The 27,640-nt window shown below is 36.7% G+C and overlaps 1 protein-coding gene across 3 annotated transcripts in view; it reads right to left on the bottom strand.

The window, feature by feature from the left end:
* The window catches only part of ACBD6 (acyl-CoA binding domain containing 6), a 369,499-nt gene extending 352,462 nt beyond the window's left edge, over positions 1–17,037 (bottom strand). For 2 of the 3 annotated variants that reach the window (XR_005215157.1, XM_037825239.1), the window contains exons 1-3: positions 16,468–17,037; positions 11,528–11,592; positions 8,798–8,894 (exon numbers count right to left, since the gene is read on the bottom strand). Coding sequence is in view for 2 of the 3 variants with exons in the window: in XM_037825239.1 (XP_037681167.1) it covers positions 8,798–8,894; positions 11,528–11,592; positions 16,468–16,692 (387 nt within the window). In the remaining variant the exon portion in view is untranslated. The remainder of the gene's footprint in view (positions 1–8,797; positions 8,895–11,527; positions 11,593–16,467) is intronic. The other variant, XM_037825238.1, reaches the window with a different exon arrangement.
* Between the last annotated feature and the right edge of the window lie 10,603 nt (positions 17,038–27,640).

Genomic DNA, 27,640 nt, shown 5'->3' with positions numbered 1-27,640 from the left:
ACCCAGTGTTCTTTTTTACTTCAATTGCTCTTTTTCACTCTAATTATTATTCTTGTTATTTTTGTGTGTGTGCTAATGAAGGTGTCAGGGATTGATTTAGGTGATGAATGTACAACTATGTAATGGTACTGTAAACAATCGAAAGTACAATTTGTTTTGTATGACTGCGTGGTATGTGAATATATCTCAATAAAATGATGATTTAAAAAAAAAAAAAAAAAAAAAAGAAAAATAGGGGAAGGAAACAGACAAAGGTACCCAGTGTTCTTTTTTACTTCAATTGCTCTTTTTCACTCTAATTATTATTCTTGTTATTTTTGTGTGTGTGCTAATGAAGGTGTCAGGGATTGATTTGGGTGATGAATGTACCACTATGTAATCGTACTGTAAACAATCGAAAGTACGATTTGTTTTGTATGACTGCGTGGTATGTGAATATATCTCAATAAAATGAAGATTAAAAAAAAAAAAAAAAACTACAAAAAAAAAAAAAATGGCCTTAACCTTAATGTTCCTGCACAAAGATTACAATATTTATCCAATTAATCCCACCCAACTAATACAGACAGAACATATCTGAGAAAACACGGACGCAACCCACACCAAAAAAGGAATAAAAGTATAGAATTTGAATTCAATTTATACAGGTTCTTAACCTGATTTTCTATTAACTTGGTGTTATTAAAATTAGCAAAGCTATACAAAGCAAAGTAAGCAGAAGAACAGCACACTCAGATATCAAGGTAATCTGGCCAAATTGCGTTAATAGGTATAGGAACTTGAACTTCCCTTGGACCACACATGACTGCCAGGTAAGTTCAGTTAGTTCAGTTCAACATTTACTGAACATCTTCAACGTTCAATCCTGTGCTGGCATAGGAAATATAATTATGAATAAGATATAATCTTAATTCTGGAGTTCACAGTATAATAGGAGAGAAAGACACAGATAATTTGAATTCAAGGGGGTAAGTACAATGAGAACACAGACCAGAAAGAACAGGCACTTTGCCTCTTTCAGTATGGTTCAAGGAATGAGGAAAAGATTCCTCGAGGTGAATATACCCTGAAGTGAGTACTGAAGGATGAGTATAAATTAATAGAACAAAGAGAGAGAGGGTTTTTCAGACAGAGAAAACAACTTGAACTAAGGACGTATGAAAATAGTAAGATATAAGGCAGTGGATATTGACAATCCTGGGCCGTGAGCTTCAAAATAATTTTGGGAATAAAAAAGACAAACCAACCAGATGCCAGGACCCAACCCACCATAAATTTTGATTAAGTAAATCTGGGGTGAGGCTTAAGCATCAAGGGATTCTGATGCATGGCCAGGATGTTGAAACAATACTGCAGGGAAATACAAGCAGTCTGATACTACCGGAACATAAAATAAAAGGTGAGGAGAGGTAGGCAGTGGGACTGAAATGTAGCTATGAACCAGATTATGGCAGACTATGTATGCCATACTAATTTAGTCTACGAGGAACAGGGGACCACTTTTTTTCAATTCGTTTTTATTGAGATATATTCACATACCATGCAGTCATACAAAGCATACATTCCATTATATAGTTGTGCGTTCATCACCAAAATTAATTTTTGAACATTTTCATTACCACACACACAAAAATAACAAAAATAAAAATTAAAGCGAAAAAGAACAATTAAAGTAAAAATGAACACTGGGTTTTTTGTTTTGTTTTGTTTTGTTTTTTGCCCCCATTTTCCTACTCATTCATCCATACACTGGACAAAGGGAAGTGTGGTCCATATGGTTTTCCCAATCACATTGTCACCCCTAATAAGCTACAATTTTATACAATCGTCTTCAAGATTCAAGGGTTCTGGATTGTAGTTTGATAGTTTCAGGTATTTACTGCTACCTATTCCAATTCATCAGAACCTAAAAAGGGTTGTCTGTATTGTGCATAAGAGTGCCCACCAGAGTGACCTCTCAGCTCCTTTTGGAATCTCTCAGCCACTGAAACTTATTTCATTTCCTTTCATATCCCCCGTTTGGTCAAGAAGATGTTCTCCATCCCACGATGCTGGGCCTAGATTCCTCCCGGGAGGGGACCACTTTTAAACAGGGAAAACAAGGTCAGATTTGCACTTCGGATAAGTCATTTTAGAAGCAATGTGGAGGACAGAATTGAGAGGGACGAGACTCAAAACAGGGAGGACACACTGGAGGTACTGCAATAGCCTAGGCAAGAGATGATGAGAGCCTGACTGTACTAAGACAGAGGTAGTAAGGATGAAAAGAAAGTGATGGATGTGAAATATTTAGATGGTAAAATTAGTGGGACTTGGTAACTAATCGAATGGGTCACTAAGGGGTGGTGGTAAAGAAAGAATCTGGGATGACTCCTAGGATTCTCTCCTGAGTAAACTACATATATGAAAGTACTATTAAATAAGATTTCGTATCACATCTGGCACTTCCAAGCCCTTCAAGCAATAACCATAGAGCTAAGGTCCAGTATCTCTCTTTAGGGTAGGGCATGAACTTCCCTTGTACACTACAGTCCCCATATAAATTCCAACCTACTTCATCCATTTACGTTAACTGCCTAGTCCCTGCAGGCATTTGACTTTTTGATCTTTTTTGTAAACCTGGTGCTAATTAAAAACAAAACAAAAAAAAAAAAAACTCTGAGCCCTGATCGGGATCACAGAAAAGGTCTGAGCTAAACAATAAATTGAGAATCAACATAGGTTGCAGTTAAAACTACAAGAATATTAGAGAGAGAGAAACAGTTTGCAAAACCATCAACATAAGCTGAATCCTGGGGCAAACCATTATTTAATCATGCAAATTTCACACTTTATGATATTCCTATCACCTCTAAAAATGGCTTTTACCACACTCAAATCTTAATTCAAAATCTACTTTCCCCACATGTATCTATTTCAATCTTTTCAAGGAGATCATTAGTCCTTAACCATAAAGCCTGTGTTTTCTGTTTATTGCCAGGTAGTTTTTCAGGAATTAAAATAGCATCCTGCATATCTATACTCTATATAGATAACAGTTGAATTAAACAAAGTAATCCCCCTATACTGAGCATTATTATGCCTTAGAATTTAAAGAAACAAGAGAGGAATGAGAAGAGGACTAGAAATATGCCTTAAAAGAGAAATGTAAAGGGATTACTGTTATTTTGGAAAAGAGAATGAGGACAGAATGATATAAAAACTACTTACTAGGTACCTTCTATGGCCATGGGGGTGAGGGAGGTGAGGGAGCTATGCTGGAGATAGAATGATGAATACAAACTGGTCCTTGGGTTTGAGTACCTTATAGGCTAGATGTAGTACCATTAGACAAGGTGAGCTAAGGTTCTTTCTGAGATGATAGTTTTAATATATGAGAAGATCTACCTTAAAGAATGATTCTCCATCATGAGGCAGCTAAAGAAAAGAAACCTAATTCAATACTAATATTCTGACAGTCAACACAAATTAAACATTAATGATGAGAAAAAAAGTCAAAGGGGGTAAGTTTTCGGCAAAAACAAACATTGCCTAATTATTTTTAAAAATATAAACTAAAAGTTATGACTACCTTTAGAGGTACATATATGAATTTATCTAGTCTGACTTTCAATGAATTTTTACAGGTAAAAAATAAGTAGATGATGTTACAAAAAACACAGATGAATAGGAGCAAGTTTTGCTAGAAAGGCTAGATGGCCACTAGACAGCTAGATGACTACTTATGCAGCTACTGGAACAAAAGAGAGGAGAGTACAAGTTCCTCCATCCATGCCATTTATCTTTACAAACAACACATAAATGTAATACAATGGATCCTAGTCCAGGAGTCATCAGACCAATGAGGTGAAGAGAAATGAAGTTACCAATAAGATCCCAAGCAAACATAAAAGTTTTAAAGATCTGAAGAATTTAAAATATATACATAAGGGAACAGATGGTCACTGAAAATCAAGGTATCAATACTAGTGATTCAGACAGAAAACCCTAGTAAGTTCTGAGAATAAAATCATCTTATTTACAATGAACTTTGCTCCCTCTGGTGGTCATAAGAGGTTTTACCAGGTGTGAATAGAAATGGAGGTGGAATGCAACTGCAGGAACTATCCAGGTTAATCTTCACCTACATGTCACAAATAAATGTTCAATTTACAAAGAACACTTTTGAAAAGAATAAAATAAAGGATCTAGAGCTTAATGTTATGGAGGTAGCAATGCAGAATGACAGAAGCAGTCAAAAGTGTTTGGGACGATGAAAAGTTTTGATAAAGGATGGTAGTGAGAGGAGCACAACACTGCGAATGTGACTGAGAACACTGAACATGAACGTGGTTAAAAAGGGAAAATTTGTGTTGTATATAAAGCACCACAATAAAAAAATTAAAAATAAAAATAAAAAAATAAAAGTAGACAGTTACTTACAGGGAATAGAACTGAATGAGTATGGGACAAGGAACTTAAAAGTTTCATTTTATACTTTATTCTATACTGTTTTGAGCTTTTATTTCCATATGCATGTATTACTTTCATTAAGGTATTATTTATTGGACAATGTAGAAGAATAACTGTATCTTTTTATAAGACTGTATTTCCCCTTTCATTCTGACAAAGGCCATAATCCTTACATAGTCTATAAGGCCCTACCCCATGTGCCCCAACCTGTATCCTTTCCCACTTCTCTGCCTTTCATTCCCGTACACTCAATTCAGTCATGTTTGTGGTAGGGATTTTGAGCACACCAATCCTGAACCTGCCTTAAAGACTTGTACTTGTGGAAATATTAAACTCCCCCACCTAGGAATTACTGACATTCTCACAAGCACTGAGGACTACCAATTTAATAGGCCAAGCCCTGGCCCTCATGAAACTTATTCCTGCAAAGGAGAAGCTAAGCCTACTTATAATTATGCCTAAGAGTCACCCCAAAGAATCTCTTTTGTTTCTCAGATGTGGCCTCTCTCTCTCTCTCTAAGCTGACTCTGTAGGTGAACTCACTACCCTCCCCTCTATGTGGGGCATGACTCCCAGGGGTATAACTCTCCCTGGCAACAAGGAACATGACTCGTGGTGATGAGCCTGGCCCTGGCATCGTGGGATTGAAGAAGGCTTCTTGGACCAAAAGGCAGAAGAGAAATGAAACAAAATAAAGTTTCAATGACTAAGAGATTTCTCGTTTTTAGTGTATTTGAATAGCTAGAAGAAAATACCTGAAAGTGTTTAACTGTAATTCAGTAGCCTTGATTCTTGAAGATGACTGTATAACTATTTGGCTTTTACGGTGTGACTGTGTAAATGTGAAAGCCTTGCAACTGACAATCCCTCTGTCCAGTGTATGGAGAGATGGGTAAGAAAATAAAGACAATAAATAAATAAATAATGGGGTAGGATAAAGGAAATGGGATGTTTTGGGTATTCTCTTTTATTTATTCTTTTTTTTTTTTTTTTGAGTAATGAAAATGTTCAAAAATTGATTGTGGTGATGAATGCACAAGTATATGATGATACCATGAACCACTGATTGTACACTTTGGATGATTATCTGGTATGTGAATATATCTCAATAAAATTGCATTAAAAAAAAAAAAAGACTTGTACTGGCTGTTCTGTCTGTCCGGAACGCCCTTCCCTTGATAACTATATGGCTTACTCCTCCACTTCCTTCAACTCTATGTTCAATGTCACCTTTTCAGTGAGCCTTCCTTGATCATCTTGCTTGAAATTGTAACTCTACCTACTGTACTCCCTCCCCTTTCTCATCATTGCAGTTATCATCTTCTAATATACTATAATATTAACTTATCTATGATATTATTTATTCCTACCAGACTGTAAACTCTCTAAGAGCAAGGATTTATCACTTTGTTTACTTCTGTGACCCTAGCCTCTAGAGCTATAGCTTGCACATAGTGTGTGGAATGAATGACTAAATCAATAAAACCTTAACAGGTGTTAGACAAAAAAGACAAAATGCCCCATTTTACATTTGATCCAACATGAAACAGTAATCCATTAAAGAATGGGATAAAATTTTAATTATATATGCTAAGTATATGATATTAGTCTTTTAATCGGTGTGATCTGAAGAGAGATCATTAATGTGCTATAAGTAATAAGTAGGATTAATAGATACCAAACAAGCTCAAATTCTATCATTCTATTATTATTTAAAAAACTTTGTATAGGATGCCAAAGAAAGAGTACTCATTACACTGTGCACTTAGAACAAGAATCTTCTCAAAAGAGTTATGGAAAATATGAGGTATTAATTAGGAATTATTGGGAAAAAACATCAATTCTTTAATTTGGAAAACATCCTCTTACAGAACTGTCAATATACTTATTAGGCTATAAAAAGTCATCTTTTTTTGTCTAGAGTAAAAAATGTATTAAAATTGCTACGGGACTTCACTGGTCCTGCTTTACATGTCAACATTATTTAAGCCTGCAGATTTAGAAGCAAGGAAGCACTTTGGAACAGGGTTACTTCATGATTCAGAGCATCCACATTAAAAAGGAACCTTTATTTCCCAAGTGACCACTGAGTCAATTAGGTAGTAGTCAGGAAAAACAAGGCGACTAGTATGCAATTATTTTCCAATCTCATCAAAATTTTTACAAACTGCTTTGCATATTTATTCAAAACTCACTGAATTATACACTTAAGATTTGTGCATTTCACTGTATATAAGTTTTGCCTCAAAAAAAAAAAAGAACCTGTAAACAAATAGTAACCTTTAGTTAGTAAGTTTGCTTTTCAATGTCGTATCGGTTAGCAATTCTGAAACTTTTTGTGTATTCTAGGCTTGAGCAAGTAAATATACTGAGGATAATGGGAGCCAGGTTTCTGTTAGAGAAAGGAGTTATAAATATGGAAAAGAGGGGAAGACCAGAATATACCCTGTAGGAACCACAGGGAAATAACCGATTCCAGGGCTGGGACAGGGAAAGTTTAAGATGAGCCTGGAACTGCTTGTGCCAGAAAGTAAGAAAATACTCAAAGAGTGATGGAGACATGTCTAAAGGATGCAAGAGCCATCTTGAAGGGCTTCCAGTGGCCAAATAAATGACTGTAAAGGATTATAATCTATTGAGTAAAACAGAAATCCATTGAGCCCATACTGATATAAGTACATGAAAGTTAGGAAAGGCAATTCATCATGGACTCTAAATGTCTGCCCACATTTTCGTTGGGTATGCCAGGCCCTAACCACTCTTTACCAAAGTCATTTCTTAAAGTTGAGTTTGCAGCAAGCCACGTTCAGATACAAGGTAATGTCTCTCTCACCCTCTGACAAAGAGCAAGCTACAAAAGTGGTCAATCCCCCAAGCTCAGTACTCCTTTCACACCGCCCAACCCACTACACATGCAGGAATCCACCTAAGTCTACCTGCATCACACCTGTAAGACTTGGAGGACATCGGAAACTGATGCAAACCTAATGAAGTTCATGCAGCTTGCTTATGTCATGAGTGATAAAGTCCTTTGGCTCTGACCCAGACCCAAAACTTCTGGGTCAGAGCCAAATGTTTTTAAACATTGTGCTATATGACTTCAGGTTGAGTTAGGCTCAGAAGGGCACCTGCTTTGACCACTGAATTTCAGATTTTAAGCCCTTAAGAACTTTATGATACATACCAGTTGTTTTATAAAAGCTATTAATAAAATGGAAAATTTCTAAGAATGAGTACTCATGCACATCAAAAACATTCAGGATATTTTGCATTGACTTCTAAAGGTGGTCATATCATTACAGATAATTTAAATTGGATATCTCTCCTCCTTTATAATCATAATTAAGATACACTTTGTCATAATACATACTTCTTTAAGGTTCCTTACAACTCTGAGATTTTAAGATTGCATAATTGATGGGAAAAAATCTTTTATACAGCTAATAACTGCATCCATGAAATAATTTAACTATTAAAATTCATTGAAAATTGCTGAATTCATTCACCATTGAAGCATATGGACTAAATATTTTGATTGAAAAGAAATACCCAATTTGTATTCTTGACATGGTACCAATGCTGCCTCATCTCACTGAAACACCCGTCAACCAGGTTTTAAAAAGTTTTTAAAATAAAATAGCAACCACACTTTTATTAAATTCCTTCTAAAGGTTCAAAAATTGATTTTGGTGATGGACGCACAACTGTATGATGGTACTGTGAACAACTGATTGTACGCTTTGTATGACTGTATGGTATGTGAATATATCTCAATAAAATTGAATTATTAAAAAAAATTCCTTCTAGATGTTTTAAGATGTTCCCCAATAACTATATAGAAAATCAGAGTATATTTAATGAATAATATCTAATTCTCGCAAAGTCCAAAGTAATATCTCCTTCCACTGGACTCCCAAGCACTTGTGTTATTATTGCTATACACTGTTATCATATTTTTATGAGTTTTATCTACTCTATATATTTAAATTACATAATGGCAGAAACTACGTATTATTCATCTTTCATCCTTTCCTATAAGCATTGTGTGCTCACAAAGAAGGTGCTCATAAAAATTTTAAAAAAAGAAAAAAAACAAGAGAAAGCTTCCTTTCCCTAAGATCACAACAATGATCTCAAGTTAAACTCTTTCAAATTCTGAAATGAACTGAATTCTTACAGGATTGAAAATTGTTATGCTTTTAAAAATTCTCTATAATTCAGAGAAGTTCTCAGTATCAGTAGCTGTTAATATTTGAGCAATATTTTTAGATAGATAAACAGTGTAACAATTTTGAGAGAAAGATGATGTTTTTTGAAAGTATCATTTACAATGATTAAATCTTACCTGAGGATTCCAACCTGGATCTAATTTTTTAACTACTGCAATATATTCCCGCATTGCTTGGCTGGGACTTGAATCACCAAGTGCTTTCCATGCTTCCCTATAGTACAGAATATCCAAAATGACCTATTATTAAGTATATAAATAACACAAATAGCATATTTCTTTTTATTAATAAAAAACAATTTGCATACACATTTTAAGAGTCTGAGGATAAAGATAATAAGCCATAAATGAGTAGCCTTCTCTATTTACATTTACACTGATCTATAGCAGTGTTTTTCAACCTATTTTCCTTATCACCCTACCTAAAGAGTCTTTCAAGACTTTATTCTTTCCTAGTTACTCTCCCCCATGAAATTTTAATAACAGATATACTACATATCTGTTGAACTTTGAAGGACCACAGACCATTGTAATATCCAGACTTTATTATCCCCCCAAAATCAATTTTCATCTCTGTTGAGAACGCATGGTCTGTTAGGTAGTTCCTAACTTACAAATTAACTTACAAATGTTATGGCATTTCACAAGTATGGAAAATGCTTCAAACTTCTTACTTGAGAAGCAAGAAAGACACTTTCCTCTTCTGCTGTTAAGTTACTAGTACTGCATCCTGAGGCCTCAGGTAGGGACTTCAAAAATAATGAGTGGTGAGGTAGAGAAAAGGGACTAATGTGTAGTAAGAAGGTAGGAACTTCCTACAGTATAAATACCAAGAAAATGGGATGTTTTAGTCCTCAGCCCCTTTCTGGTCATTCCTTTCTTTTTTTCTGCCAGCTGCAAAGACAGGCCTGCTTCCTTGTTTTTCCCTGCCAATTCTTTCTACTCCCAACCAGGGTTTCCTCTATTTCCCTGATCCACTGTAAAACAAAACTCAGTCCCACAGTTTTTTACTATCTTCTTGTTCCTATGATGAATAAAACATCCTTTCTGAGGTTTTCTAAACTTATTTTTACAAAACTTGAGAGTAACTTGTGTATACCATAATACTTTATCCCCAAATATATAAACATGCATCAAAGTTTAACATCAATCTATTATCTATTATATAGACCATAGTCAGATTTCCCCTAACTGTCCCAATAATGTCCTTCATAGCTTTTCTCCCCCAGACAAGGAGCCATTCAAGATTCACACATAGTATTGAGTTTCATATTTCTTTAGCCCTTTGGGTCTTCCACAATATTAACAATTTTTCAAATATTTTGTGGACTTTTTAAAAGTCCAAAACAGTTGTTTTATAAAGCATCCTTCAATTTGGATTTGTCTCACCTATATAGCGCTCTTGACAAAGGTGTTTAATCATGATTGAAATCAGGATCAATATTTTGGCAAGAGCAATACATAGGTGACATGTACTTTACAACGTATCACATCGGGGGCACATGATATCAGTTTGTTCCCTCACCAATGATAAGACTGATGACTTGAAAAAGGCAGTGTCTGCTAGGTTTCTCCTTTGTAATTAATAAAGCAAAATGTAGGTCATACTGTGCAAAGGTTTTAGTGTCCACTGATGATCTTGCCTGAATGAATTATTACTATGGTGGTTGTAAAAACTAAACTTCTCTAATTGCTAAAAACAATGGAAAAACAGGTGAGGTACTAGAAAAAATATTAGTGAAGTTAAAAAAAACTCAAATTAAAACAAAATACAATAAAAGTTACATCAGGTATTTTCTAGTACAGTAATAAAGTGCCAGTCGGAAAACTGTTTATTATTATCAGCAAAGAAAGCTTATGCCAGAACGTAAATCAAAGCAATGCTCCTTTCACTGAGAAAATTTTATACAAAAAAACTCCAACTGAACTTATCAGTGTGCTTGGTGACACAACTGATTTACCATCCAGGTTTAAGCTCCGAATTTCCTACAGATGGTTAACATATAGTTTGCAGACAGGCATTTGGTCCAGGGGACCACTTTTGGAGCAGCATCGCTCTAGAATGCAAAGTTTTTCATAGCACTTCCTCCCTCTACATATTTCATCTTTGTTTTCTGTTTTGTTTTGTTTTGTTTAACCCCACCCTCTGTACTTCTAATTCCAGGGCTGATGGGCCAAAGTCCTTCTTCTATAACACTATGCAATTTCTCTTTTTTCACTTAGACAAGGAAAAGAGTAAATAACGTCTCATAAATGATAAGAGGGAATCCTTGAATTACAAGTAAAAAAAAAATTGAGAGTGCGAGTATCTGTTGTTTTTCCATTCTTCCCAAGAGTTTATTATAAGCACTTCTTTACAGGGCCCTGGGTAGGAATTGGGGCAAGGAACAGAATACCACTGAGAGGCAAGGAGATGAAACTGGAGGTAGGGGAAGGGAAGAGTTTTTAAAAAAATGGGGATTTATGCTGCTCTTCTTTCCCATCCTCCTGGCTTTGTTCCAAAGAGCCCTTCAGAGGGGAAAAGTGACCCATTAGGGGCTATAAGGTAGGAAAGGAAAATCTCAGGCAATAGGTTTTATGGTTACTTTCTAAGAAGCTATTCATATGTAAGGAATGCATGTCTATTGTAAACTACTTATATACCAACATCACAGCATCACAATCCTCTAGAAGACTTAGCTAAAAGCAGATCCTTTTAATCCGTCTCCCAATTGCCTGTCATTAGTGTAGTCTACAGCAAAGAGAGATTAATATAAAAATAATTCTTTTAATCTGCTCACTACTTTCTAATTCTTAAACACCTAAACCATTTCCAACAACCTCATTCAGGTTCCAAGAATTTCTTACCATTTCTGCTTTCCTTCAAAATCAAAGAAGCTTGGTTTAGGAGTATTGCAATTTCCAATTTTGACCTAAATGAGGGAAAAAAATTTCAATAACTTTTTTTTTCAAAGAAATGCCCAAGAAACTTTTTATTTTCAAATGTATTACAAATATTTAATAATATAGATTAGAAAATATTTGCATCTATATAGAATAACAAAATTTAACATTCTTTACAAAAACAAACTTTAAATATAGGCTGCTTTGGCTTATTGTATGAAACTACTGTTATCTAATATTGTAATACAGAAAAAAAATTTGTGACATACAGTTGCATTCATAAATTAGTAGACAAATTAATATGTAGATTATAGAATCCTTATTTATAACATGGATTTTAAACATGTAATTAACATGGGTTAATTAAACAGAGTTACTTTATGCTGATTCTCATAACACTATCAGCATTTCATCTCTCTCAAATTCCATGATAAAATGCACCATTTTAAAAGTGCCCTATCGGTGAAATCACTGCCCTCCCCTCTATGTGGGATCAGACACCCAAGGGAGTGAATATCCCAGGCAACGCGGAATATGACTCCCGGGGAGGAATGTAGACCCGGCATCGTGGGATGGAGAACATCTTCTTGACCAAAAGGGGGACGTGAAAGGAAATGAAATTAGCTTTAGTGGCAGAGAGATTCCAAAAGGAGCCAAGAGGTCACTCTGGTGGGCACTCTTACACACAATTTAGACAACCCTTTTTAGGTTCTCAAGAATTGGGGTAGCTGAACATGACCACAGACATAGGGAACTGGTGGTTTGATGGGTTGAGCCCTCTACCGTAGGTTTTACCCTTGGGAAGACGGTTGCTGCAAAGGAGAGGCTAGGCCTCCCTATAATTGTGCCTAAGAGCCTCCTCCGGAATGCCTCTTTGTTGCTCAGATGTGGCCCTCTCTCTCTAGCTAAGCCAACTTGAAAGGTGAAATCACTGCCCTCCCCCCTACGTGGGATCAGACACCCAGGGGAGTGAATCTCCCTGGCAACGTGGAATATGACTCCCGGGGAGGAATGTAGACCTGGCATCATGGGACGGAGAACATCTTCTTGACCAAAAGGGGGATGTGAAAGGAAATGAAATAAGCTTCAGTAGCAGAGAGATTCCAAAAGGAGCCGAGAGGTCACTCTGGTGGGCACTCTTAGGCACAGTTTAGACAACCCTTTTTAGGTTCTAAAGAATTGGGGTAGCTGGTGGTGGATACCTGAAACTATCAAACTACAACCCAGAACCCATGAATCTCGAAGACAATTGTATAAAAATGTAGCTTATGAGGGGTGACAATGGGATTGGGAAAGCCATAAGGACCACACTCCCCTTTGTCTAGTTTATGGATGGATGAGTAGAAAAATAGGGGAAGGAAACAAACAAACAAACAGACAAAGGTACCCAGTGTTCTTTTTTACTTCAATTGCTCTTTTTCACTTTAGTTATTATTCTTGTTATTTTTGTGTGCGTGCTAATGAAGGTGTCAGGGATTGATTCAGGTGAAGAATGTACAACTATGTAATGGTACTATGAACAATCGAATGTACGATTTGTTTTGTATGACTGCATGGTATGTGAATATATCTCAATAAAATGAAGATTTAAAAAAAAGTGCCCTATTATGAAATGCATCAAAATAAATTTAGATGCCAAAAAACATGTAAAAATAATTTCAAGGGTTCCTCAACAACAACATAAATTCTATTCTACAATAACCCTTCTTGTTTGCAGTCAATGTCTATTTTTAATCGTCAAATGACATTTGTAGTTAAACTATAGAGGGATCATTTTCATTGTGAATAAGCATTAGTGAAATTCACAAAGGTGCAGAATTCACTATACAGCCATTGTTTCCCACTGCCAGAAGTAATCTCCCTTTCTTATGAACTCTCATAACACTTAACTCTGCACACTTCTTATGGCACTTTTACACTTACTCTGTACACTTCTTGTGGCACTTTTCACTTTCTACCTTGTGTTTGGAAAGATGATACAGTCTCACCTTTCTAGTAGAGCCTCTAAGAAACCATTCTTAACTCACAGAACCTAATACAGTGCCTAATTTGAGGTAGTAAAAAATGTTTGTTGCATAAAGAATGAATATATTAAACGTGTTCAACAAAATACTCATTTTCACGAATGCTAAATGCCACAATTTGACACAATTTACTTCTCAGGGGCCTTTCCACTACCTCCTATTACTTTTACACATTTGAATTTCACTAAAATCAAACTAATCCCTTGACTCAGACAGATGGGTCTGCTCACTGCCTTAGGGATTTTTAGTTGCGTGTTTTACTCATGTTACTCCCCTCAACTGAAAGTCCTTTTTCCCACTCAGTTTTTCAAAGTGCTATGCTTCCCTCAAATCCCATTCAAGGCTCAGATTCTAAGAACTCTTTTAGTCTACACTGATTCAGTCTACTCTGAATTCATAACAATAATCATCTCTTGCATCTACTTAGCAATTAACCACATCGCCCTCAAGTTGCTATCAAATTGTATGCTTTGACAGAGAAAAAAGGGTGAGAGAGAAAAGGAACTGCATTTCTTGAACAATCACCAGAGCCACACATTAATACTGTGAAGTATGCCATTACAAACTCATTTTATAAATGAAGATGGAGAAATTCAGGGGCATTGACTCAGTTCATACAGCAGGAAGCAGTAGAGTCAGGATTTCAATCCAGGACTGTTTGACTTCAAAGTCCAATACCTCTTCGCTATACCACTCTGTCTTCCATGTTATAAAGAACTGGGTTTTAGTCCTGGCCTCTCTAAAATCACTTAAACTGCTGAATCGTTAAAAATATGAAATGAGATAAACTATACAAATTATATAATCATAAAAGTAGCAGTTATTACCAATTTTGTTTTTTATTCAGACACCAGCCAATGGCAGAAAGGAATACCAACATCTATCCTCCGTTTGGTCTATAGAAATAGAAGTTTCAGCTGGACACATGGCCATCCAGCTAAACATCACATGTGTCCATGCAACTTCTGCCTAGGTTCTGGGGAATGGCTGTGTGTAAGTTATATAACCATCTTCCTTAAAAAGAAAAGGGGCTTTTACGTTAAAAATTAAAATGTTCCCAAACTGACCATCTGATGAATGCACAACTATGTGACGATACCATGAACTACTGATTGTATACTTTTGATGGATTGTATGGTGTGTGAATATATCACAATAAAACTGTATTTAATAAAAAAGGGGATGGGGGGCTTATTTTCCCCTTCCCCTTTGCCCTGATGAGAACATGCATTTGACAATGGTAGGCTTTTCTGGCCATGAAAAGAAGACTTTAATGCAACAGTTCTCAAACTTTTTAGTCTCAAGATCCCTTGATAATCTTAGAAATTGAGGACCCCAAAGAGCTTTTGTTTTCATTTTCCCTATTGATATTTACCATACTAGAAATTAAAGCAGAAACATATTTAAAAAAAGTGGGTTAATTAATTTAAAACAATAATAAACCCATTATATGTTACCATAAATAACAAAAAACCTATATATTCAAAAACAAAAAAATTGTAAGAAGAGTGGCATTCTTTCACATTTTGAAAATCTCTCTGGCTTAACAGAAGACAATTGGATTCTCATATTCACTGCATTCAAACTGTTGCAATATATTGTTTTGGCTGAAGATAGGAAGAAAATCCAGCTTCACACAGATATGTTGTTAGAAAAAGGAGGAGAATTTTAATAGCCTTTTCAGATAATCGTGGATATTCTTCACTTGCTTACATCTACATACCTCAAAATACTTTGTAAGCCTCTTGAGGGCAAGTATGATGCTTTTGCCTCTCTGCATACCCTGTACACCACAACACCTAAGTTTTGTGCACATAAAAGACACTGAACAAATATTTGTTGATTGATAAGCCAAACTACTTTTCCTTCTGGTACCTCACTAATGACTCTTCGAATAATAAATTAAACATGGCTTATATGAATAACTCATTCATTTCCAAATTTCTAGGTTAAGTTCAAAACCTTAGACAGAGCTGGGAGTTTCAATCTAGTTCTGATTTATCTGTACGACCATGAACAAATATCCTCTAAAATTTTTAGGATTACATCTAAAAGACAGAAATATATTCAGCCAAAACGTAAGTCTAAGATAGTTAGGGTTAAAAAAATCACTATAATAAAAGCAGTAGTACTTTATTTTGTATTGCATCATCTCATTTATTGCAATCCTATTTTTCTCTTGGATCGCAAAGATTTTTACTAACATTTACCATGGCAAGAGTGAATGATATGAACTAGAACAAACATATGTCACTATTACAAGGTGTTACTAACAGGATGGTATATTAGAAAAAATACAATTAATGCAAACTAAGGTCTATATTTAACAGTAACGTTGTAATATTCTTTCATTAATTATAACAAAGGAACTATACCAAAGCTAAACGTCAATAATAGAGGGGCATAAAGGTATGGGAATTTTTTTTGAGTGGGGGTGGGGGTAGAAATGAGATGTTCTCATATTAACTGTGGTGGTGCATGCATAACTTTATATGATTATACCAAGAGCCACTGATTATACACTTAGGATGGAATGTAAGGTGTGTGAATAAAACTGTTAAAAAAGAGTGAATGATAAATTACATTTTATTATTCTTATTTTGCAAGGGCCGTGAAGCTGGAAGAAGCATATGTGAAAGGTCACTGAGCAAGTCAATGAAGACAGAAAAACTCAGTGTCCAGCTACAGTATCACTCCTAGGATAGGGCCTTCCAATGTCCTGAATGATGCTAATCCCTAGCAGATGATTAAAAACAGAAACGAAACACCCGCAAACTGCATTACACCTAGTCATTAACCATGCATGTTTGCAATCAGTTTTTGGAAGAAAGAGAAGCCCCCCTTGTCTCTCCTACATCCACTCCTTCCCTGCGACTTTACCTGCTTGTACCTGGCATACAGATACAGGAGCTGCTCCCTGCTGGCCACCTGAATCAGGCTTTGGAGATGCACTGCAGCCTTCTCAAACAACTCTGTCAGGCTCCTGGACGCCTCGACCTCAGGGCTCTGGAGGGAGTCTCCGACATCTCCAGAATCCTCCTCCGAGCTCAGCTCCCCGCCACTATCGCCTGTGGTGGCCCCCGTGGGCAGAAATGACGAGGCCATGTCTCCTTTCTCGATCTGTCTCTCTGTGCCCGGTCTGTCCTCCTCAAACCAGGTGTACTACGGGGAAGGGGGCCTAGCCGACCAGTCTCGTCCCGAGCTCGAGTCGGACTCAAGTTCACCTACTCCGCAGTCCCTCCCGCAACTCTGCCTCCCTCCCACTTCCACTCCCCGGGCGTGCAGGGCAGGCCGTGCTACACTCTGCCGCTCTCTTCTCAGGAGATCCGGCCTCTCCGGTCTTCCCTCTAACAGTGCGCACAGACTCGCCGCAAGTTCCTCCAACGGCGCGGGAGGCGGGACACCCGAGGCAGAGTAAACCCGAGATGCCGGGGAGAGCGCGGCGCGGGGCGGGCGGATGGGCCGGCGAGGGCGGGCGGATGGGCCGGCGAGGGCGGGGCTGCGTGCGCGCCCGAGCACGAGCTCGGGGCTACGCGCGGCGTCTGCGGCGCGCGACTTGTTTGAGCCTGCTCCGCGCCGGTAGGGGGAAGCGTGGGCGGCCCTACATTGGACGCCCTTCCCACCCAAGACTCGCGGGATGTTGCTGGGTTCACGCTTTTTGGAGAAAGTGTCTCCAGCCGTTCCGGTGCCCTTTAATCTTTTCGTTGTAATTGGTAGCCACAAACTCAGGAACCTGTCCTCGGGATAGGCCGTCAGGGGTGGGGAGTAGCGAAAGGAGGCATCTATCTGGTAGAGTAGGATATGAGTGGAATTGCAGGACACATGAAGCGGACGAAAGGTGCCGCTTATTCCCTCCTCTACGTATTGTGGTAATTCCTGGACCCACCGTACCCACCCCCCATCCCCCATCCCGGCTTCGGATCCCTTCGCCCTCATCGATTGCTTGAGGTTTTGCTCTGTCTTATAATGAATGAAAAGCCGGAAGATGGGCCTCTGGCACCTATCTGTGATTGATTGATGGAATCATTTTTCTAGCGTCTCCCGCTTTGCGCACTGCGGAGCACCTTATCTTTCAGGTCTCTGAGACTAGGCCCTTCCCGGGCCCCACCCTTAGCAAAACTCTCTTTCCGAGCTCAGCCTTGCCACTGTACTTTGTAGACTCAGTCAAGTGAAACCAAAGAAAGTACAGCCTAGCCCCTGAAGGAACTTATAGAACTAAACAAAAACTATAGCATTATTATTGTGTCCTAAGTGGTGGTGACAAAAAAAAAATATATATATATATATATCGTATATATTAAGTTAGTATTCAAAACACAATTGAGTTGATCATGGGGATGTACGCACAGCTATGTGATGATACTGTGAGCCATTGATTGTATACAATTGTATATTAATAGGTTTCCTAGGTTTTAAATATTTTTTAATTAGAGAAGATATATACAAAAATCATGTAAAAAATACAACATTCCCTTGTACCACCACCCCATTATTAACACTTAGCATCACTGTGGTAACTTTGTTACAATTGATGAAAGAATACTATAATTGTAGTATTAACTATAGTCCATAGTTTACACTATATTTTTTCCTATCTACCACCCTATTATTAACACCTTGCCTTAGTGTAGTTCATTTGTTATAATGCATGAAAGAACATTTTTATATTAATATTAACTATAGTCCATTGTTTACAGTAGTGTTCACTGTGTTGTACAGTCCTATGTTTTATCTTTTAATTTTTATCCTAGTAACTTATATATGGCCTAAAATTGCTCCTTTTAACCACATTCACATATATAATTCAGTGCTGTTAATTACACTCACAATGTTGTGCTACTATTACCACCATCAATTTCCAAAACTTTACAATCAACCCACACAGAAATTCTGTACAAATTAAGCATATAACCGCCCTCCCCCATTCCCTACCCCTGGTAACCTATATTCTAGATTCTAATTCTGTGAGTTTGCTTATTCTAATTGTTTCACATCAGGACATATATTTGTCCTCTTGTGCTTGGCTTAGTTCACTCAACATAACATCCTCAGGATTCATCCATGTTGTCTCATAAACAAGAACTTCATTCCTTTTTAATGCTGAGTAATATTTCATTGTTATGTATATACCACATTTTCTTTATCCTTTCATTGGTGATGGACACTTGGGTTGATTCCGTCTTCTGGCAATTGTGAATAAGACGGCTATGAAAGTCAGTGTGCAAATATCTGTTCAAGTCCCTACGTTCAATCCTACCTAGTTGAGGGATTGCAGGGTTATATGGTAATTCTCTGCTTAGTTTTCTGAGGAACTGCCAAACTGTCTTCCACGGCGGCTGCACCGTTTTACAATCCCACCAGCAATGAATGAGTGTACCTGTTTCTCCACATCCTCTCCAACACCTGTAATTTTCTGCATTTTTAATAGTAGCCATTCTAGTGGGGGTGAAATGGTATTTCATTGTGGTTTTGAAATTTGAACTTATTAGCTATAGTTCCCTAATAGCTAATAAGGTTGAGCATCTTTTCATATGCTTTTTAGTCATTTGTATATCCTCTTTGGGGAAATATCTCTTTGCGTCTTTTGCCCATTTTTAAGTTGGGTTGTTTGTTTTATTGTTGAGTTGTAGGATTTCTTTATATATTCTGGATATTAAACCCTTATTGGATATGTGGTTTCTAAGTATTTTCTCCAATAAATTAATGTGAGTTTTAATGTATATTGATAGATTTCCTAGTTTTGAACAATGCTTATATTCCTGGAATAAACATATTCTGTCCCTGATCATGCTCTTTTAAAAAAATACCTCTGCATTCGGTTTGCCAATATTTTCTTTAGTATCCTTGCATCTCCATTTAAAGTTGGCATTGGCCTATAGTTTCCTTTTTTGTTCTATCCCCTCTCACATTTGTATCAGGATAATAATAGCCTTGTAGATTGCATTTTCTGTTTTCTGGAATTGTTTCAATAAGTGGAATAGAGCACATAGAATTCTCATATAGGTTAGTGGGAGCTGTCAAAAGAAACTAAGTCACCAGTATAATCAGAGCTGCAGATAATCACCAGGATAATCAGTATAATCAAAGTCACCAGTATAATCAGAGCTGCAGATTTATTGAAGAAGAAACTGTTTAAGCAGGAAGACCTCAAACTGGGGAGGTCAGAATGAGAGTCTCAGAACAGCAAGCCAATTACAATGGCTTATAAAGGCAATTAGGGGATTTCCAATTGGGAAGTTACAATGGTTGGTTGACATTTAAGTTCTTCATTACATAGGAGGACCTTGCAAAATGAGGAACAGCTATACGTTGGTCAGTATGGCATACTCGTCTATTTTTTTTCTCTATGCCTTTATTAATTTACCTTCTTGAATGAATAACAAAAAACACCAAAATTCAACAACCGTGTATCCAAGACACAATAAAATATGTATTATATATTAAGTTGTTATATACCAAATTAAATTATTAGTATAGTCCTTCAGTTCAAAAAAGTTTGGGATGATAGCGGATGTTTCTTTTCACTCTGAAGTAATTATAATTAACATGACTGTCAAATGAAGGCATCTTATATAGGTTTTAGAATAAAAGGCACCATAAATGTAATTTTGTACATTTTTGTTTTTATATATAAATAAAATTAAAATAGAAAGTAAAATAAAACAAGCAAATTTACCAAAAAAAAACAAGATACTGCCATAGAATTATGCCCTCTAGAAATGGTTGAATTTGTTTGTAGCTTGGACAAAAAAATCATCTATTTTTAATAGGCTATCCCAACTGTACCGAGACCACCTAATAACTAAATGTTGCAAAAATTTCAGCTTTGTTGGTATTGCTCTGATTTCTCAGAGAGACCCATCCCTCGTCGATTTTTATCTTTTGGAAAGTTCCTGCCATTTATAAAAAAGAGGTTGCTCCCGGCAACTCCCAATGCAGGTAACCATTTTATCTTTTTTTAACGACTGTAAATTGGTTCAACAAGTTTGGAAAAATGTTTTACATTATCTACTAAAGCTGAACATAAGCATATAGCAATTCTATTCCTATCCAGCAGAAACACATACATGTGTTCACCAAAAGAAATGTACAAGAAAGTTCATGGCAGCACTATTTTTGAGTGCCCAAAACTGGAAATCCCAAATGCCTCTCAACAGTAGAATAACTGTGGTGTATTTACACACACACACACACACACACACACACACACACACACACACACCAACGTGAATGAATCGCATAAGCATAATAATGAGCCCAAGAAGTCTGGCACCAAAGAGTACACACTGCATGCTTCCATTTATATAAAGTTCAAAATCAGGCAAAACTAATCTGGGATGTTAGAAGTCAGAACAGAGATTAGGCTTGGGGTTAGTGACCTGAGGGTGAACAAAAGGGATTTCTGGGATGTTGCTGATTTTCTGTTTCTTGCTGTAAACACTAGTTACACAGGTGTGCTCACTATATGAAAATTCACTTAAATTTTGTGAACTTTTATTTTTGTACATTATATGTGAATGAAAAAAATTTTAATGACATATGAGGAAAGAGGGAGGGAGGAAGGGGAAAAGAATAACCCCTGACATTAGAAGCTGGCCTGGCACTTAGAGCTAGGCCGTGTTATTCTCTGATTAGATATAAACAATCTCACAAAATACCAACCTCAGACAAGGTCACTCTGAAACCATAGTAAAATGAGACAAAGCAAGGCATTTCATAAGTTTGTCTAAGCACAAACAAAAACAAGATCCCGTGCCACCCACAAAATGTCAAACACTCCTCTCAGCCAAAATGACTGATCGCTACCTCTTTACAAATTATAGCTCTATTCTAATGTCCATCTCCCCTCCCTGTATATAGGAGTTATTGAGATGCCCAATCACAAAATTGCCTCAGCTTTCTGACAGCATTTAATTTGAGCAAATCCCTGCTTCTTTAGACTCTTACCTCAAATCACCCAACCAAAGCCCAAATCCTATAATGGGTTCTTTCTTAACACCTTCTTGCCAAGACAGCCCATGGTTTCCCAAGGTGGGTTCTTTCTTGCTTTAATGAGCAATAAATCCAACTTAGTTAACTACAGATGTGTTCCTGGTCTTCTCTGGCTAAAGGGCCTTGACACTTGAAAACGTTTGATTACTTTTTTTTTTAAATTGTTATATGTAACATATTTACATAGAAGTGATAACTTTCCAAGTGCAATTTAACAAGTAGTTAGAGAGCAAATTTCAAAGACTGTTATGGGTTACAGTTCCACAGTTTCAGTTATTTCCTTATTGTGAAATACATACACAAAAAGGTGATAACTTTCAAATTACAATTTAACAAGTAGCTATATAGCAAATTTTAAAGAATGTTATGGGTTACAGTTCCACAATTTCATATTATTTCCTTCTAGCTATTCTAATACCCTAGCAACTAAGAAAAAGAAAATTATACAGAGATTCAGTATTCATAATCCTTTGTTAAATTCCATCTTGTCCTTGCTATCCCTTCCTCTAGTTTAATCACTTTCCTGATCTGCAGGGATGTCTAGGCAGTGACCACCCTAACTTGTTCATGTTGAAAAGGGGTGTCGACATTATGGAAAAAGGGGACAGAACTGGTTGATGTTCTTGAAGAGGCTGTTGCCTCTGGGTTTTGGGATTTAGCTGGCATAGGAGCTGTCTGGAGGATTTAAGTTTCTGAAGAATAAACTTAGTGAGTGAAACTTTAATAGAGTCTCAGATAGGGACCCAGGTATTCTTTAGGGTTAGGGTGACTACTATTGACTTGGGATCATCATACTGTGGCCATTTGGGATATCTAGCTGAAGCTTGCATAGGAGTAACTCCAGGGTAGCCTCTCAACTCTATTTGAATTCTCTTAGCCACTGAAACCTTGTTTTGTTGCCTTTCTTTTCCCCCTTTTGGTCAAAAAGGCATTCTCAACCCCATCGATGCCAAGGTCAGGCTCATTCTCGAAATCTGTGTCCCACATCACCAGGGAGACTTACTTACCTGGGGGTTCTTGTCCCACATCTGGGGGAGGGTGATGAATTTATTTGCAGAGTTGGGGTTAGAGAGAGAAAGTCCACATTTGAGCAACAAAAGAGGTTCTTGGGAGGTGACTCCCAGGCATAATTATAGGTTTACAACCATAAGTTTCACAAGAGCAAGACTCAAGATCGAGGGCTTAACTTATAAAGTAGAGGGTTCCTAATTCCACATAGCATGTGTTCTGTCCACGATAATCAACATCTCACATTATCATCACTTAGTTGTACAATCCTCATCACTCTCCATTTTAAACAACTCTCATGACCCAAAATACCCCATAGCTCTTTTCAGCCCTTCATTATTTGTCCCTAGTATCTGTGTGGTACTAGTAAGGTATTCCTATTATAGTCCCTAGCATGCAACAGGTAGATTTTTTCCAATGTACCACTCTGTTGTCAACTCTCTGTACCAGTGTCATACTTTAGAAGTGTATCATGCAAGCACCTATCTATATTTGTAGTGCTGATCTGTGGGATACATGCCTTGAAATAACCCCTTTCAATCCTGTTCGCCTTCAATGCAGCTCTGAATGTTTGATTTCTTGAAGATTCTATTAAAACACAAAACTATGAGGGTCCGGTGACTTTGAGGGAATAGATTATTTTTAAAATTAGACTTTCCAGGCAGGAATTCCTTCCCGGTATTTCTTGAGAAATATGTTTTTCTATATCCCATGAAAAATCAGCTGAGAAATCAGGAAACCGGGAGAAAGTATTGTAATTCCCCTGCAGGAATTAAAGCTTAACACTCAACACAGAGGTTAACGAGTCAAAGGAAGCCACTAATACATTGAAAGCAAGAGCAGGAAACTTCGACACATGGAATCAAAGTGAATCAGAAAAAGGAGCAAGCAAAAGAGAATTGATGACCATCTAATCAGTCTCACTTGTAGCAGTTGCTATGTTTAACATGTGTGTTCATGGCCCCGTCTGCTGCTAACCATGAGACAATCTTGCAAATAAATATTAGTAAGTTTATGTGCACAGTGAGCTTTATACAAATTCTTGGAGTGTTCTAAGAAATAACAAGTTTTATTTCTAATAAATAAGTCCTTCAAGTGGCTATTTCTTTAAGTAATTGTATATAACACTGTTAACCTTGCTAGGGAATCTGAATGTTACATTATTTGGATAAAATCCACCAATGTCTGCTGGCATTTTCCAGTGTTTATATTCACTATAGGCTGCAGTTCTTTAACAGAACAAGTGCAAAGAGAGGATGTGAACGCTGTGGAATACTCTGACACAACATCCAAGATGAACCAAACTTTGAATTAACAAAGTAATATCTATTTCAATGGCAAAACCAAAATGTTTTCATCATTAAAAAAGCGACTGGACTGGAGTTAGTACAATTCATGTTTTGTGAAATATTGACATTTTTTTTACATCACCACAAAAATATTCATGAATTCGTCAAAAACATGTTAATTCCTAATATGCCGCAGACACAGTGTTAAACCCGAAGGATACCAGGATGAACAAGATTATTTATTCCCCTCTCTCACTCCACTCCAGTCCCATGGGCTGCTTGTGATTTTTCTAAAAGCCATGCATAATCCAGCATACTCCCATTTTAGTTCCTTTGCACTCGGTACTTCCTCTCTCTGGAAAACTCTACCCCCAGATATCTGTATGGTTTGCCCTCACCTCCTTCAGGTCTTTGCTCAAACTCACATTCTCAGGCAAGCATGCCTTGATCACCCTATTAAAACTTGCAACCCCACCCCTACCCAGCATTCTCTATCCCACTTCTTTAGCACTTATCACCATCTAACATACAATATAATCTTCTCACATATTACATGTATGTAAGTTCCATGAGGTCAGAGATTTTTGTCTATTTTTATCACTGCTGTATCACCAGAGCTCACACATAACTAAATCTTTATTGAATAAATAAGTGAATGAGTGAATGTATAAAAGATACTGTCACTGTTCTTTAAGGACTTACAGATAGCAAATGAATAAGGGCAACAAAATATTGTAAGTGAAGCAGAGAAGTGCATTCCAGGCAGAAGTAGCAAAGGCACAGTGGTATAAAAATAGCAAACACTGCTGCTTGTTTTCACTTAAGTATAAGGTTCGATAAGCAAACAGCAGAAATTTAGTTAGCTGCCTGTCCTTCCCCTTACCTAGCATAAACTAAAAATTGGAACATATGTTAACGTACTCTAAGAGGTAAAACCGCGCTTAACAAAGGCTACATTATTTTGCAAATATTTAAAAGAAAAGAATTCTAATAGGTCAGTGGCTTATTTTTACATCACTAAATCAGATTGGCGGTATTTATCTAGGTCATAAACTTCTAGAAAATCCATTGACTTTAATCCAACTCTTTGACTAAGCACATTAGCAGGACTCTGACATATAGGCAGATAAGCAGGTAGAGGAAGATATTAGGCTGTATTATCTAATTTGCATAATCTTGAGATTCATTTGACCACCTTCAAATAAAATCATCAGAATTTTACTAAATGCAAAATAAGGAATCACAGCTAGAAAATCAGAGTTGTGACCTTGGAGTCTTGTGAAATCTGAATACTGAGCAAAATTTAAATGTGAACAAAATCACATCCTTGAGTCCTCAGAAATAGTTTCTGCTAAAAATTAAGAAGGAAAAAATTGTGATTAATTTTGAGACCACCTAAATTGAGGCTGTTTGAGGATAATGAACAAATTAACCCAATTAACAAAGACTTGGGGGATGGAAATTTTGTGGGTTTAGAAACTTACTTTACAGTAAAATCTTGTATAATGTTGCTTATCATTCCATGGATACAAATATAAGGGCACAAAGAAAAAGAAGATTAGACAATAAAAATCAAGCATACTCTTCCTCTGCCCTGCATTTGAAACCTTTTTGTTTTTGTTGTTGTTAATGTAGCTTTTAGTATGTTAATGGTACTTAGTGAATATTAGTTATTAGTAAATGTATTTTTAAATTTGTCATATCACTATTTAGACCATCTTGCTAAAAATTAATCAGCGAAAAGTTATTAAGTGCTGGCTTATTAATGTTTCAGATAATGTTGTACAGTAAAAAAGCACACAGGCTGAAAAGTCCAATATTATCCTTGCCATTGAGTAACTTAAATTTTAGGTGGAGAGATAAAATTGATGCTCATGAAACAATTAAAAAATCAAACAGGGCAGTAAAATTACATGCTAAATCTTGTAGTATACACTGAAGTCAGTAATGATAGAATTATTTTAGCTGGACATCCCCATCAAAGTCTTCGGTCAAATCCTATTATTTTCCAGAAGAAAGCCTTAAATATTAAGTGACTTCTTGTAGCCTTACACTTAGGTGAGTGACCAGGTAGTTCTAATCAAGGTCTTTTAAGCAGCCTGGACCTTTTATGTCTACTAAGACTGTTCTCAAACTTCATTAAACAGAGAAGCAGCTATTAATCAGTTGACCACAACTAATATTGAGTTATTTCCAAGTGCATTAGAAGCCAAGATCTTTTAAGGAAAGTATACCTGAAATTGAAACTAAGAAACTGAAAATGTTCTTAACTATCTCTGCAATCGTTTTCTGCGTTCAGTTACTAGTTTGAAGAATAAAGGAGCCAGAAAATAAAGACATAACTAACACAGTGTACCTTCATGAAATATAATTTCTTTATATAAAAAATTAGTCCTGGGAGTTTGAGTCAATGGTTTGCAGGGCACCAGTGACGTGCAAGTGTAATATACATAGAGGGCACAGGATGGCGACATAGAACCAAGTTTGTGTTCTGCCAGCATGAAGGACTAGCTGGATTATCTTTGTACTTTGGGTCTTGATGCTTAGGAAAGACAGATCTTTCATGTCATATGGCACCGTGAATGGAACAATTGTTTATGTAATTATATCTTTATTTTAAACACCAGCCAAATTCTAATGCTGTTTCTTCTTTAGACTTAAGACCCAAGAACTGAGAGTGAAGAGGAAAATAGGCTTCCTTAACATATGCTTGGTTAAAAAAAGAAGAAAAGAATGTGGGCTTGACAAGTCCATTTATTATTCTGAATGTCACAACAAGAAACAGAGGCCATACAGTGTAGAGTTGAATAAACTTAGCTTTGAATCTACGTCATTACTCCCATTTGATTGTGGTTGGTTGTTGTTTGGCTTTCCCCCCTCTTCTCCCAAATATTCTGTGAAAATTTAAATTAAAAATTGACATTTTAAAATACACAGTAAAAGATAAAATGTTTAGCACATATATCTTGGTATGTGTTTATTCAAATGAAAACGTGCCAAAATCAGAATTTCTCATATTTGAAATTTTTTTAAGTTTACATTCATCCAAATATTCCTTCTTTGTTACTAATGATGGCCACAGATAAGCATCGTCCTGGAAGAAACAATGACTGATGTATTTTGTGGTGTTCAGACTTGGAAGATACTAGTTATCAGAAGCCAGAAAATCTGGTCAAACACATTAAAATGTACACAGTTTCATTTACATTATGTTTAAAATAGGGAATAACATTAAAATTGTTTTAATGTTTTTTTCCAAGATGTCTTTAGATTAAAAATTTAAATTACCCATTTATTTTTCTGGTTGCAGCCTGATTATAAGTTTTTAACTTTCATTTCTTCAAATGTCAAATGACCATGGATACCTTTAGGCTTTCTTTTGGCTGTGAAATTAAACCTCTTCTCCCTCGTCCCCAGATGAGCTCTGCTTGTCAGAGTCACTAGGAACCCGTGATGACAGAGGCTCCATCTTGGCTCCTGCTTCCACAATCTCTGAGGCAAGAAAAAAAGAATGTGGTAAATTGTGCACTGGCCCTTAAAGCTTTCACTTATTAGTAACATAGATCACTTCTGCACACATTTCATCACCAAAGTACATCACATGGCCATACCTAACTGCAAAGGGGCAGCAAAATACAATCCTACCATGTTCCTTGAGAGAAAGAAATGCCAGACTATTTGTGAATAACCCTAATGACATTCATGCTATCTTACTCATTTTTCCCTCCCTCCCTACTTTTTGTGAAAACATATTATATACTTGT

This window comes from Choloepus didactylus, chromosome 2 (assembly GCF_015220235.1).
Source record: "Choloepus didactylus isolate mChoDid1 chromosome 2, mChoDid1.pri, whole genome shotgun sequence".
NCBI classification, from domain to species: domain Eukaryota; kingdom Metazoa; phylum Chordata; class Mammalia; order Pilosa; family Megalonychidae; genus Choloepus; species Choloepus didactylus.
Note: the sequence above shows the minus strand (reverse complement) of the source record. Positions and strands in the feature narration are given on the sequence as shown.